At 52.2% G+C, this 15,267-nt stretch overlaps 1 protein-coding gene across 3 annotated transcripts in view; it reads left to right on the top strand.

The window, feature by feature from the left end:
- The window catches only part of Nav1 (neuron navigator 1), a 258,871-nt gene that overhangs the window by 146,456 nt on the left and 97,148 nt on the right, over positions 1–15,267 (top strand). For all 3 annotated transcript variants that reach the window (XM_042258202.2, XM_076547497.1, XM_016000991.3), the window contains 2 exons: positions 9,618–9,720; positions 13,814–14,179. In XM_042258202.2, the coding sequence (XP_042114136.1) occupies positions 9,618–9,720; positions 13,814–14,179 (469 nt within the window). The remainder of the gene's footprint in view (positions 1–9,617; positions 9,721–13,813; positions 14,180–15,267) is intronic.

Genomic DNA, 15,267 nt, shown 5'->3' with positions numbered 1-15,267 from the left:
GATCTATGGTGAGATAGCCTGGCACACTGGGCTGGCCACAGTATGACAGACAATAGCACGTGTCGCTGAGGCTGGGTAGAAGCCAGAACCCGCACATGCTGGGGATGGGAATGAGACATAGTGCAGACCCTTTGGGATGACAGTGTAGCCATTCCCTAACATGTTAAACACACGTTACCATATGACCCAACATTCAGTCCTAGGCATACCTCGAGAAGTCAGAGCAGATGTCCGCACATGTATGACTTTTCACGGCAGCATTATTCATGCTGGGCAAAAAGTAGAGACGACGCAAGCGTCTGTCACACGATGGATAGGTAAGCACGTGTTGTCCACACAGTAGAGTGTTATTCAGCCACGACAAGGGACGAATGGCTGATACGTGCCACAAAATGGAGCAACTTTGAAAAGGCAGTGCCGAGTGACCGAAACCACAAAGGTGACAGTGTGGTTCTGTTCGATGAACTGTCCTGAGCAGGTGGGTCGGCAGAGCCAAAGAGCAGACCGCTTGTTGCCAGGGATTAGAGCAAGGAGAGGAAGACAAGTGAGTGCTTAGGTGTATGGGGCTTATTTTGAAATGACATGAATGGTGATGTACAAATGTGCTGAAAGCCACAGAATTCTGTGTTTTAAAAGGTGGATTGTATAGCACGTGATCATCCCTCATCTGTATGTTTTACCATCTCTGGCTAGTGGCTCCGGTATTAGACAAGGCTAGAACATCTGCCTTCTGATTCTGGCTTTGCCGTGGGCTACTGTATCATCCCAGAGAGCAGACTTGGCTGCCCTGAACTCCAGTTTTCTTAGCTATAAAACCGGGGTAAGCCGGGCGGTGGCGGCACACGCCTTTAATCCCAGCACTTGGGAGGCAGAGGCAGGCAGATCTCTTTGAGTTCGAGGCCAGCCTGGTCTACAAAGCGAGTTCCAGGAAAGACACAAAACTACACAGAGAAACCCTGTCTCGAAAAACCAAAAAAAAAAAAAAAGATAGATTATTTAATTAAAAAAAAAAAAACGGGGTAATAACCAGGAGGTGATGGCACACACCTTTAACCCCAGCACTCAGGAGGAGAGGCTGGCAGATCTCTGAGTTGGAGGTCAGTTCAGGGTGAGCTTCAGGACAGCCAGGGCTGCACAGAGAAACCCTGTCTCAAAAACAAAAAGAAAGAAAGAAAAAGGAAGGAAGGAAGGAAGGAAGGAAGGAAGGAAGGAAGGAAGGAAGGAAGGAAGGAAGGAAGGAAGGAAGGAAAGAAAAGAGGAGAGGAGAGGAGAGGAGAGGAGAGGAGAGGAGAGGAGAGGAGAGGAGAGGAGAGGAGAGATTACAACTAACACTCATTCCAAACAGGACTAAAGGCCAGAGCCCTCTTCTGGTCCCTTGGCCCACAGTACTGACTGTCCTTGACCTAGTAAGGCCTTCCCCAAGGGGATATAAGTGCTAGTCACCGAGGAGTAGCTGTCCCCTGGGCCTGTAAGCTTACTCCCCAAGTTCTCTGCCAAGGCTGCATTGGTACACAAGGCTGTGTGACGCTGAGCTGTACTCCCATTGCAGCCAACCATGTTCCCCTTCTGCCTTCAACTCACTGCAGAGATCTCCTTTCTTCCCAAAAGGACCTTGGTGGGGCCAGTGGAAGGAGCCTGTCCTCCCACTCCCCCCAGAAAGCCACCTGCCTCAAGCACACTGCAAAAGAGCGGAAGTGAGACCTCCAGACCACAGACTTGAACCCCACCCGCTTGTCCAGGGCCGAAAGGCAAGCTGGATTCCCTTTCAAACTTAGGCTCTGAACATGAGCTTGCCAAGGTCTCCAGAGCCTGTTTCTACCTTGGGCTGGTTTGAATAATCCCTGCAAACCAGGCCCTGGTCTTGAACTGTCCCCAGGAGCAGGGCAGGCACTGCCTGGGTAGATAGATGGCTCAGCCGAGTTGATGCTGCAAACACTAGGCTCTCTTCCAAGTGTGCTAACCTAGCCAGGGCCGGGGTGCTGGCGGTACAGAGAAGCATGTCTGTCCCAGGAGTGCAGAGCCTGCAAGGAAGCAATCCTAAGCAGAATGCAAAGGGAAAGAGGCCTTTGGGCAACTTTCTCCCAAGCCAGAGAGCCAGACGGCGGCTGCCCATCTTGCAGCATTGCGGCATCAGTAAGGCTGCAGACGGCCGAGGGCCCATAGCGCCCCCGTGTGGTTCATCTCTTCAACAAGCCCCAGAGACCTGACGATGAATGAGGATGGCATCCCCTGGCTACACTACCGAGGAGCAAGGTTTTGGTGGATGTCTTACCAGAAGCCTAAAGATGTAGCAGAGAACAGAGAGCCGACTTGTACCAGAGGTATTTCCCCACAACCTTGTGTGGGGATATTGAGCCCTAGTTTTTTTGAGAGGTAGTCTGTTCTCGAAGTGTGCAACCAAATGCAAGGATTTCCCAAAATAAGACCCTCCAATCAGGTCACTTGATTTAGGATCTGGCAGTGCAGCAGATTCCTGGGTGCCACCTCCAGCCCGCTGAACCAGAAACTGGGGGGCGACACCCTGGCATCTATGCTTAAAAGTAGGAGTTTTTACAGACCTCAGCCAGGCACCGAGATCAAGACAACCCAAGGTGCGGGGGAGGGGTCCTCTACCTATGTGAGAGCATAGTGCTAGATGGCCAGAGCTTAAGTGTCCTCTATCCAGCTCCCTTGCTTACAGACCAGGAGGCTAAGGCCCAAGGAGAACTCACTTACCCAAGTTCCACAGCTGGTTGGTATGTTCCCTTGGGATTTTTCCCTCAGTGAAAATCAAAACTGCCCATAAACTGGGGAGACCCCTGCCTGGCACCCCCAGGCTGTAGTGCCTGTGTACACTTCTCTGTTTAGCCCCCTTGTTGCACGAATCCTAAATTGTCTTACAATAAAAACCTGGAGCCAGATGTCGGGGTGAAAGCTGAAAGATCAGAGAAGCAGAGCAAGCCACAGCCACCACCTCTTACCTCACCCACTCCTCAGCCTGAAAGAGAGCGAGTTCTTGTCTCTTCCCACCTTATATTCCTTTCTCTGCCCAGCCATATCACTTCCTGTCTCAACCTTCCTAGTGCTGAGATTAAAGGTGTGTGATCCCAAGTGCTGGAATAAAAGGTGTGTGCCACCACTGCCTGACCCCTATGGCTAAGGCTGTGGCTGGCTCTGTCCTCTGATCTTCAGGTAAACTTTATTTGCTAAGAGGACAAACAAGATATCACCACAGCCCAGATTTGTTTGTAGTTCCTGGTTTTTGTATAACGCCCCCACATGGCCAAACATTGTTTTCTGAGTCCTGGTTTTCTGGTGCCTCATGCAGCAGCCAGCAGGAAGATTCCAGCCAGTCCACTCACTGCCTGAGTGGGTTCTCCAGGGTAAAGAGAATCTCTCTGGGAGCTCCTCTGGGGAGCAGAAGTGCTGAGCAGATACAAGCCTAGCATTTGCCGCACCGCGGGGTTCAGTGACAGCTGCCTCCGACAATATTGTAACTTAAGTGGGGGGATGAGTGGAATGATAGGATTAGTAACAGAATAAATAGTCCCCCGCCTGCACGCTCCATGACAGTGGGGTGTCTCTGGCCTGGAGGCCCGCCCACCCAGCATCCTTCTAGGACGTCTGGGGTCAACAGATGATTTGAGAAGGGGGTGTAGGGAGGGGATGGAGTTGCCCTTCAGACAAGCTGCTGTGCACTACCCTAGGGCAGAGGAGATCTGTAGTCCGCCTCACTTGTCAGCTTTTAACACTTTCCCTGCCACAGTGGAGGACTCAGCCTTTGCAGGGGATGGGAATTAATCCAGTACAAGATGAGTGATGCAGACCCCACAGAACTGCCTAGTTTAAACTCAAGCCTCTGGGTGTACCCTGGCGTGTGCCCTCAGACCAGGAGTGCACTGGGGTGGCCTCCTGCCTTGCTGGAGTTGGTAGACTTGTATCCTGGAGCGGAGAAGAGGGGCGAAAAGATTCAGGTTTCCAGAGACATTTGACCCACTGAAACACAAAGTATTGCTCAATAAATACTGGCAGCCATGTGTGGATCTCCCCGGTGTCTTTTTCCATTGTTGGCGTAAGTACTGGGAGAAAGGGGCCCATGGGCTAGGGCTGGGATCTTTTTAGAAGCTGAAATCATGGCAGATTTCCGGGATTTAAAGATCTGAACCCTGGGCTGGGATCAAATGGGGTCGGGGAATTTTCTCCCTCTGAAGAGTTGTTGGGGGGGGGGCGGTGAGAAACAGATGCAGAGAGGCTCGGTCCTTCCTGTTTCCAGGTCATTTAGGCTGGCCTGGATTTCGCCATGGATCTAGGCCCAGGCTGTCCCTCGTGGTTCATTCTGGCTGTGAGTTATCCCTTCTGCAGATACATCTCAGCCTCCATCACAGCCCACAGCACCAGACAGTGAAAAATGAGCCAAGGCCAGGAGTCGAGGCAGCCCCGAGTCCCCTCTGCGGACTTACAGGGGGGTCATTTCCGTCCTTGATGTGAGAAGATGGCAGATGCCCTCCAGCCCCCTCTGCGTCTGCTCCTACCCATCCTGGGGGGCTTGCACTTCACCCAGATGCTCACAGCAAAAGCCAGTCTAGAGAGGAGGTATAGACCCAGTTCTCAGCTGCCCTACCCTGGGCTCCATGGCTCGTGTGGGTTCTGGAACATTGGGAGTAATTAAGGCTTTGACAGTCAGTCATTGCCGTTTACTTAATTGCTGGCTAATAATTAAAACCTCACAGAATGTGGGGAAATCTGAGTACTGGGTGACGGGTCCCCCTGAGCCTCCTGCTCCTCCTGGAACTTGCGGGTCTCTGTTGGAGCTTTTCCCCTGAGCTGGAGGCTCGCTGTCCATTGCTGTACCACATTTTAGCCTTCCCGCCCAAGCAAGTCCCTGTAGCCAAGTGTGCCCCACAGGCGAGTCTGGCCGTGAGAGAAGCAGCTGTCAGGCTTGATGATGCAGAAGCCAGGTTTGGTGAGCATCTCATTTGGCCCTAGATCCAGGTATGAGAGCCTCCAGTCGCCCTTGTCTGTGAATGGCTGAGAGTGGGAAGCTCGGGCCCCAGTGCCCACCCACCTCTGCCTTCTGCCGGATCCGAGCTACATTTCCAGGAAGCTTGCTGTGTGCCGGGCACGAGGCTCAGTGCGCTGGTCCTTAAGCCTCGACACAGCTGGACTAGGTGAGGCCATTCCTCTCCCCACTTAGCAGAAAGGAAAACTGCAGTAAGATGAGATGACCTGTTTAAGATCAACCCAGCTGGGAAGGGCCGGGGAGCACCTGAATGCTGGGGTTTCTTCTTTACACTATGAACTATGCTTTTCTAGGGTTTTTGTTTATTTGTTTGTTTGTTTTTGAGACAGGGTCTCTCTGTGCAGCCCTGGCTGTCCTGGAGCTCACTCTGTAGACCAGGATGTCCTGGAACTCACAGAAATCCACCTGCCTCTGCCTCTCAGTGCTAAGATTAAAGTCGTGCTCCACAGTGACGGACCTAAGAATTACGTTCTTGACACCAAATTGAGTCTTTAGGCTAGCAGCTGCTCATCCTGATCATCCTTGGGAGGCTTGTCCCCTGTCTGATGTCAGGCAGGTAGAAGAAATCGGCTCCCATCACCCTCCCAGTGTCCCCTGGGCCCTCCCTTCTCCTGCAAAAATTGCCTCTCTTCCGCGAAAATTTCTTAGTCACCTTCCTGTCACGTAGTGGGAGGCGTGTTTGTGTCTGCAGAACCGGCACACCTTGGTGAGATGTGCATATTCTGAGGCACAGCATCATAATGGAAAAATGAATAGGGGTTTTGGAATCCAAACAGATATAATGAATCCAATTGAATACCGTGGAGTCATACGCCCGGCATCGTGCCTCGTGTGTGGCAAACGCGTAGTCGCTGGCATTACTGGCAATTCTGTGTGCGTGTACCTGTGTGTCTAATATATTTGATTGTTGATCTTTAGCCATTAGATTCCATGGACAGGACACTCTCTGTAGGTGTGTGCGTGCGTGCATGTGTGAGTGCGTGCACACGCACATGCACGCACACACACACTTCATTCTTGGCGCTATAATCTGTTCTGCAAAATCTTAGCTGTTATGTGCACGAAGGTGCCACATAGGTTGGGAATGTCCTGAGCAACAGTAGGGAGAAGGCGCCTCCATCTTAGCTCTGTTTTGGCCCCAGGTCCACTCATGCTGAGGCCACAGAGTTGACCAAGATAGAGGGAGGCAGCCTCCAAGACATGGGGACTTAACCAAGAGAGTAAAGTAGAGCACCTTCGGGTTATGTTAATGTCATCGCACCGTGACTAGTACCTCACATCCCTCCACCCCTCCCAGATCTTCACTCTCACTGGACACAGTGAGAACGAAGAAATGCTTGTGGGGAAGAGGTGGGTGGGCTGCAAATACAACTTAATGTATTTTTAAGCTAAAAAGTCGAAAAATGCCTTGGGAAATCACAGATGTGAATATTACCCCCCCCTTCCCTGAGCACACACACACTCACACATTCCACACACACATACAACTAGGTTAAGTATCTTCTTGGGTCTCAGTGGCCAGTTCTTATACGCATGTAAGTCCTGGGGTTTCAGTTTCCTGTATCTTTTCTTCCCAAGAGGGGAGGGAGAGAGAGAGAGAGAGAGAGAGAGAGAGAGAGAGAGAGAGAGAGAGAGAGAGAGAGAGAGAGAGAGAGAGAGAGAGGAGAGACAGAGACAGAGAAGGGGGTGGCATACCCTAGATGGCCACCAGGCGGCACTGCTGAGGCACCCAGGAGCTCTAGGGTGTAGCCTCTTCAGGACTGCCCCAGCCAGGGCTCTCAACAGATCCGGTCACCTCCTTGCCTCCCCTATCCCACCCTGGGGGCTGCAGATAATTCTTGGCCTCCACCATCTCCTGCTGGTTGCGCTCCTGCACCTTAGCCCCTTACCTTCTCTGGGACACGCAGGGCTGAGCTGAGCCGTTTCAAGGACCTCGGTGTCTGATTTTTGAGTAGTCTATGCTGGGGGCTGCCCTACTCTACTCTGTTGACACGGGAAAATGTAGGGGTTGGGTGGAGGTCTTTGAGGAGACTGGGGCAAGAGGGCACCGTGACTGATAGATCAAGAGCTGATATATATGTAACAGAGTTCTCTGTCACTACCAAGATTTGGGGTTCCAGTTCCCATCATACCCTGCTGTGCCCCAAGGCCTAGGGAATTAGGAATGAAGCTGATTGACTGTGTGGATTAAACATTTTTATTTCCTTAAAGAGAGGCGGACTTTTTTTTAAATGTCACAGTATCCAGCCACTACACACACACACACACACACACACACACACACACACACACAATTTTAAAAATATGATTGCACTCATTAAACCTTGGGATATCTTCAAGTGCTACTGTATACCGTCACTGGGCATGACACTGCTGATACAGAGGTGCCCTGTCTTACATCAAAAGAGATGAGTTTCTTTCAGACTCTCTATCCTGTGCTACACGATAGTTGTGCAACCTCAACCCATTTATGTGATCTCTCCGAGTGTCAGTGTTCTCATCTGTAAAATGGAACAATAGCACAGATCTCCCAGAAATGTTGTGAGGATTCAACTGGATGATGTGTGCAAAGAACTGGGCACACCCTAAGTTTCTGAATAACTCTCAGTCACTTTCCTCTTTGGAAACACACTTCGGAGATGGGTGTACATTGGATCATTTCCGTCAAAACCATAGAAAGCATCACCGTCCTGCGAAACCTGTACCTTCTTCTAGGTTCCCACATAGGCACTTGAGAATTAAACCTTAAAGTATATAGGTGTACACTTTCTGACCCTGCGTCCCATGCCAAGCCATCAGTTAAAGCCATGGATCAGTTCACGAGGTGGCACTTGCCAGGATAAACAGGCATTGGCAGCCAGAAAGATGATGCCAAGGCTGTGGGCAGAGCACAGACCACTGGCATGGAGGCCTGCCGTTCATCCTTGTTCACTGACCCCATCATGGAGTGCTGGGTACATGGGACTGGCCATGAGAAGCTGCAGGGTCGGGACAAGACCCCAAGGGAGCGAAACAGAGAGATGGCCAGGCGCAGGTCTAGAGCTGGTCCTAAGAGAAAGTGCCCCAGAGGCTCTGGGGAGAGCCATACAGCATGGCCCTGCCACCCCACCCAGCCTCTCTTGGCCAGCCATCCAGTGACAGCCAGCCAGCCTGAGCTCAGTCCTGAGAAAAAAAATACCTCTTATGGGATTCGGAAATGTTCTCTTTGGCAGCCAAAAGGAGCTTGCTCTCCTGCTGAGTCTGTGGGTGGAGAGAGGCTGGGACTGGGGGTGGGGGTAAGGTTGGCTTGCCCAGGAGGCTGGAAGGGTTGGGGGGCGGGAGGAGAGGGCTTGTCCCATGGTCATCTTGCTGTCACTGACTGCTGAAAACTGCCTTTTGAGGAAGATTGGGGAAGCTGGGTCCTGTTCAGTGACAGTGACTTCAGATCCCAACATAAACGGTGAACTGTGGGGCAGGGCCTTCATCACGTGTCCTCAGTACCAAGTTCTGGTGGTATCTTTGTTGTTTCATTTGTATTCATTGGCGGGGGGGGGGGGGGGGTTGCTTGGGGATTTTTGTTGTCTTTATTTCTTTCCTTTTTGAAATAGGGCCTTGCTATGTAGCCTTAGCTGGCCTAGAAATTGCTATGTAGACCAGGCTGGCCTCAGACTCCAAGAGATCCACCAGCTTCTGCCTCCTGAGTGCCAGGATCAAAGTTGTGCGCCGCCACACCCAGCCCCAAGTGGTTATTTGATAAAGATTTGTTGGCTAGGTCAATAGAAGGGAGAGGAGGGTTCTTTGAGTTGCATCATTTGGAGGCTGTTTCCATCCTAGATGGGAGAAAGGATGAAGCTTTGTTTATGGGTAGAGGCTCTCAATGGTCCAGGCTAACGTCATCCTGCCAAGAAACCAAGGCTGAGCAAAGTGGTCCTGACCAGTCCAGATTCTGGCCACACCCATACTTCTTCCTCAGTCAGGATCTCCAACTCTTGAATAGGCTCTGAACTGCCCCAGAAAATGACCGCTCATCTCTAGCTCCCATCAGCCACCTCACCTTCAGGAGGCTTTGCCAGGACTGCCTCCTTCCTAGACCCCACAGAATAACTCCACGTGTTCCCAAGCCTTCAGAACACTGGCCAGTGACAGGCTGGTGGATTGAAACTGGCCATGTAGGAATATTTATACCATGGAACCGGGCAAATACTGCCCATCAGAGTGTCCCCTCTTTCAAAGGCCCTAAGCACACACCAGCAGAGTGCTTGCCACAAAGGAGATTCCAGGGGAGTGTCCATTTCATTCCACCCCAGGAAGCCTTGCCTGTGACTGCTGCCTCTGCTGTGAGAAGAACCTCCCCAAACCAAAGCCAGAGGCAGTATGGGTCACTCAGGGAGAGGGTCTGTGGGGAGTGCAGTGGCCCTGTCTGTGGCCCTTGTCAGGGTTGGAGCTTCAGCCGGCCCGGGACAAATGTGGAGGTCATTAGCGGTACCTGCTCTGTTGGTCATCTCTGAGGAAACAGAAGACGCAGGTGACTGGCCCCAGGGCCAGGTTTCAGGAAGATATGGTCTGTCTCCCCTGCCCTGGCCCCCAGTTTCCTCAGGAAGTCTTTTCATTCACCAGCTCCTTCTGCTCTCCTTGCCAGATCCAGAGTCACAGAGAAAGAGGACAGTCCAGAATGTGTTGGACCTTCGACAGAACCTGGAAGAGACCATGTCCAGCCTTCGAGGCTCCCAGGTGACTCACAGGTAAAGCCTGAGCTGCCCTTGGTGACGTCCTCTCCCTGGGTCTGGAGGGCAAGGCTTCGGGGTCTTTCCACATCTCCACATAAGCATCCCACGTCGAGCGGTCTGTGGCCTTGGCCTCTGTGGACACAGGTATCTGGATCCCCACACTGCCAGTGCTGCAAAGAAAGGGAGCCCAGGATCTCAGCAGGGGCACCGTGAAGTCTTGTCTCTGTTTATGCTTGAGCATGGGCTTTCACTTATCCGGAATCCCTGTGAAAACCGCTGGGGAAGGGTGGGAAGCCCAGGTGTGTGGTCTGTCATACGTGCTCTCTCCTTGGGGCCTAGTCTCCTCACCTGTCAGGAGGGCTTTGTTACTAAACACCACTACTCTTCAGGTCCTATCCTCTGGGATGCTAGGACCCGATCCTCCCAACACCTGGGCTCTTCAGCCCTCTGCCAGCCTGTGTCCTCTGGCTACTTCTGTCACTCCCAATGGAGGGCTGAGTACCTGGGAGGGTCTATGTACCATCACCCACAAAACCAGCCCCATGGCATCCCGCTTGTCCCCCAACCCTTAGAGAAACCCCCAAGCCTCCAACTACAGGGTGCACACCTCTCCCAGGGCCCTTTTTCCCTAGAGCAGCATTCTGGCCCCAGCCCCTGTGAGTCAGAATTTCCTCTGGACTTCCCTGGGCTGCTCAGATGAGCTCATACTGTCCGCCCTGAGGGGGACGGAGGACGCAACTAAGTTCTGAGGAGGGAGGTGAGCAGGCAGCCAAGGTTGGGAAATCATGGGGCATGGACGTGGAGGCTCGAAGCCTGTGCATTAGGAACCGACGCCTCCTCAGTTCAACTGGAGATAGGTTCCTCTCTGTCGCCTGGTGCTAGAAAACTGACCGCAAAGCCGGGACATAGGGTTAATGGGAAAAGGACTTTTATCAGCTCGGAGCATGGTCTGTCAGAGGAGTAGCCAAGACACACTTGCATATCCTCCATGTCAGGAACCCATCACTTTTGAGGCATCTCCATCTATGTCGGGGTGTCATGACTGCTGCTGTCCCGTGCCTTAGGAGCATCCATCCACTGGCCCTGGGTCTTCCTGTTGAGACTTGTCTCCTCTTACTTTCCACTGCCTCCCACATCCCCACTCACATCCCTGCCTTGAAAAGCCAGGCTCTTATTTCCCAGACATCTAAGCATCTACCTTACGACCAAAGCGGAGGTCATCAAGGGAGTCTGAGGAGAGGTGGTCAGTGTGGTTTCAGGAGCCCCCAAACAGTCTCTGTTCCATCCCACAAGCCCTAAGCAGCAATCCAAGTAGAGTGGAGCTCCCACTTAGCTGAATCACCCCGCAGTTTAGCCACCCATAGATGAAATCCTCACCCCCATCCCCTGTCCAAGGAAGTTTCTGGAACATCTCTCAATGCCAAGTCACCCGCCAGGATCGTGCCAAAGAAGCCAAGAGTTGCTGAATTGCTCTAAGAGTCACACCCCAAATGACTCACCCACAGAAACAGGGCAGAGGCAGCTGCTCTAGGCGCCTGGTGCCCCGACGCCTGCCCTGAGGCCCCTGGGAAATAGGGAAGACCCTGCTTGGATGGGGAAGAGAAGCCTAAAGCCTTCCCTTAGTGCTGACTGGTTGAGACAAGCGCCCTTCATGGAAAAGAAAGTACCAGCAAGAGCCTGTCTTCTGTTTACCATGGACTAGGGGCCACGTCTCCTCTTAGCCTTTGGTTTATATTAGTTCTGCTCCACACTCGCATAGTCTAAAGACCCGTTTTGTGCTGACTTTTATGGCTCTTTTGCTTTTTAAAGTGCTATCCATCCATCCTTCCTGCACCTTGGAATAATAATATTCCCTAGGCTAGCAAGAGGACCTTGGAGAAGAGGCACCTGTTGGACCCACAGGCTGCTGCGGGCAGCTGTGCATCCATACAGTGTGGGGCACCAGCCTTCAGAGCAAACACAGCCGTATCCCCGTGGGCCTCAGGGTTCAAGGGGTGCATCTGCCCCCCTGATGTTGCCGTCACCCTGGAGTTCACAGGGTAACTCAGACTCAGTTTCTTTTTGGAAACTTGCTTCCTCTATTTCTGTAGGTGTGTTCCCCTCCTTAGAGAGAGTCTGAGGTAGGGACTGTGGCTGGAGAGGAAGCAAAACTGACCTCCCCAGAGGGGCCATCCTGGGGCTGGGCACCCGCTGGAGGTCAGGAGATCAGCTCTGAGCTAGAAACCCTTTCCACTGAGATCTAGAGATGGATATTGGTGCTTTAAAAAAAAAAACACACAGAGCCTCAGAATAGGGGAAGAGGCATTTTATGTTCAGAGAGGAACACAGAGGGTAGGCAGGCCAGAGACAGAACTGAGTGAGGAACTACCCACACCAGCGCCCCTGGATCCCTCCATGCTCTCACCATGGTCTGCTGCTGCTGTTTATCCTCTCTTCTCCTTCTCCATCATCATCAATAACCATTTCATGGGCAGCTTATTTCTGTTAAGCACGTCCTGCATGAGGCCCTGGCCTTCCTCTGTGGTGAGACAGTCCCTGCTGCATTCAGCACAGCCGTCCTGGGTCTGCTCCTTGTTGGTTCCCTTGTGAAGTGCTAGAATACAGAGTGAGCATCGGGATTGAGTTACACCATGACCCTGGCTCCCCTGCCATCAGAGGATTTCCATTCTCCCACAAGAGATGGTGTCAAGGTCCACAGTAACTAGAAACGGATGCAGAACTGCAAAGGATGCTGGGACTGCTGGGCCCAGAGAGAAAGATGGGCGTAGGTCAGCTGGGAGTACTCAAGAGGTCACTGATGGCCCACAGGTCAGCTGCAAGGACCCCATCGTGCTGTTTTTCAGGACCACTGACCCTTCCTCCCCCTCCAATTTTGCTAAGGAATAGGAAGAACATTTTCTCAGGCTCAATAGAGACCATTTTGGAGGGTTTTTCTTTTTCCAAGCAACTTTATAAAAACAACAACAACAACAATAATAATAAAAATCAATGTCTGCCTCCCATCCCTGAGAGTGGCTATGAAAGGGATGTGGTCACAGATCAAAGATTCTTCTGCTTTGTGTACCTCATGTCTAGCCACAGGTTGCCTCAGATGTCCCAGCTTTGGTGGCCCACATACCTCATGTCATTAATTCAACCTTGTCTCACTTTAGTGATAGAGAAGGGTCAAAAGTAACTTGGAGTGGGACCATTGCTAGGCTTGGTGAACTTATCAATCACAGCCTGAACCAAATCCCTGATCACCATTCCTGCCAGATCTCAGCCATATTTCCTCTCTGGCCCTGTGAGAGAAGGCCTCAGTGTGTCTCTAGCCTCAGGCCCTCTGGTATCTGCCTGCCTGTAGCTTTCTTGACCTGACTTGGTGGCCTGGATGCTTGGGGCTCCTGGATCTTATTGTACCTCTCGTCTCCTTTCCTGGGTCCTCTCCTCTACCCAGTGAAGGCCATGTCTGTTTCCTGAGGAGGCTCTGCTTCCTCCTCTGATGCCCAGGCCTATGGCTAGAACCAGTCTTCCTGGGGCCTGCTTTATGTCTCATACCTTGTCTTGTACCTTCAACATCCGATTTTAGGTTTTTGTAGATATGGTACCTGAGAATCAGCTCTAGACAGAGATGATGGCCACATGCTGAACGAAGTGAACAGTTAAGGTCTTCTGAGCTCTGGTGATCAGTAGCCTCCACTTTTCCCAACCCACCAGGCCTCACTGGCTCTTTCTGGTTGGATGAGCATCTTCTACACGAGGGGCCCAGTCAGATCTGTATGGCTGTAGCCCTCCCAACTCTACAAACATTACGTAGGGTAGGCACTGTCCCATCTCACCGATAAGGAAGCAGTAGACCAGCAAGATTAATTTATTTCTTGGGGCTATTTACCAGAAAATGATTTTTAAAAAATATATTAAACCCTAGCCACACTCACAGCATAGGCTCTTCGGAGTGTATGGGATTGCTGTCTTGGCTACTTAGGATCACTGTCCCTTGACAGTCTGAGATAGCCTGTAACAAAGGAACTTACACTTAGGAGCCCCTACAGAGGGCGTCCCAGTGAGGGGACAGGGCACAGAGCGGTTGGGCTGAGGACTAAACCTGTGCCATCCACTCTCTCCACAGCTCCCTGGAGATGACTTGTTACGACAGCGATGACGCCAACCCGCGAAGTGTATCCAGCCTCTCCAACCGTTCCTCGCCCCTCTCTTGGCGCTACGGCCAGTCCAGTCCCCGGCTGCAGGCTGGCGATGCACCCTCTGTTGGGGGGAGCTGCCGCTCCGAGGGGCCACCAGCCTGGTACATGCACGGGGAACGGGCACACTACTCCCACACAATGCCTATGCGGAGCCCTAGCAAGCTCAGCCACATCTCCCGCCTGGAGTTGGTGGAGTCCCTGGACTCTGATGAGGTGGACCTCAAGTCCGGCTACATGAGTGACAGCGACCTCATGGGCAAGACCATGACAGAGGATGATGACATCACGACAGGGTAAGCCCAGGGGCCCTCGGACAGCTGGTGCAGAAGGCGTGGGAGGAGAGCAGACGGAATGATGGGATGGGATGCCTTGAAAGGAGAGTGGAGCTCAGCATGTGTTTGCTGTGCCGTGACGAAAGGGGTGTGCGGAGGGCTAGTGTGCGCGAAGTGACTGCCTTTGCAATCAGATGTGGCTTGTTCTAGAGGGGTGTGGTGGGTGGGGCTGACAACAGAGGAGCTGATTGGTCCATAAACAGATGCCCTTATTCTCTTCCCTGACCTGTCCTCCCAAAAGTGTGGCCCAAAGAGCCCTGGAAACCTTTTTGAGGCCCAGCTCTTCTGCAGACTGGGTAGACCGCGGATGACTCAGTTTGCTTCCGAACATCTGCAAAATGAGGCTAAGAATGTCACCTCCTTGTACCCGCTAAGAGAAAACACCGTTTGAATGAAAGTGTGGGTCCCACAGAGTGGGGGTGGTGTCTTTACTTCCTCTGCCTGGGGTTCCAGGCCTCCTTACCTCCGCCCTTGGTTTATATCCTTGGGTTTCTGCTTCTGCAATCCTTCTACCCATAATGCCGCATCCTGTTCCCTACCCCAGTCGATTAAACCTTCTTCCCTGCCCTTGGACCCCCAGAGACCCCCAGCTTATCTTTTCTGCCATAATAGACAGTGTAGACTTGGGGAGACAATCTGGACAGACATGGCAGTCTTGGAAGTAAAAAGAGGACAGAAAGAATTTGAACTGATGGGGTTCGGGACATTCTGACCAACTTTTGCAAGCCCAGAGACCAGAGAGCTGCATGGTTCTGGAAACTTCTCTGGGGGGTCTCTCAGCAGACTGCCACTTCCGTTCTTCCTTCATGGTTTTCTGGGATCTCCACTCCTAAGACACCCCATAAAGCAGCAGCAGCCCTTCCCTTCCCTTCAGGTGCCTCAAATCATCCTGCCAGAGATTGCCACTCCTAACAAAACGGCAGCTTCAAGGGCATGGAAAGTGGCCTCTTGGAAAAGACTGAGCTGAGTTCCAGGCCGTCCACCACTCCCAGCCCGCAGCCCACCCATGGGGATAAACTTGGCAGGTCTGGTCATGGTCTGTCCAGCTG

The sequence above is a fragment of the Peromyscus maniculatus genome, chromosome 11, assembly GCF_049852395.1.
Source record: "Peromyscus maniculatus bairdii isolate BWxNUB_F1_BW_parent chromosome 11, HU_Pman_BW_mat_3.1, whole genome shotgun sequence".
NCBI classification, from domain to species: Eukaryota; Metazoa; Chordata; class Mammalia; order Rodentia; family Cricetidae; genus Peromyscus; species Peromyscus maniculatus.
The sequence above is the reverse complement of the archived record's forward strand: the minus strand, read 5'-3'. Positions and strand labels throughout refer to the sequence as shown.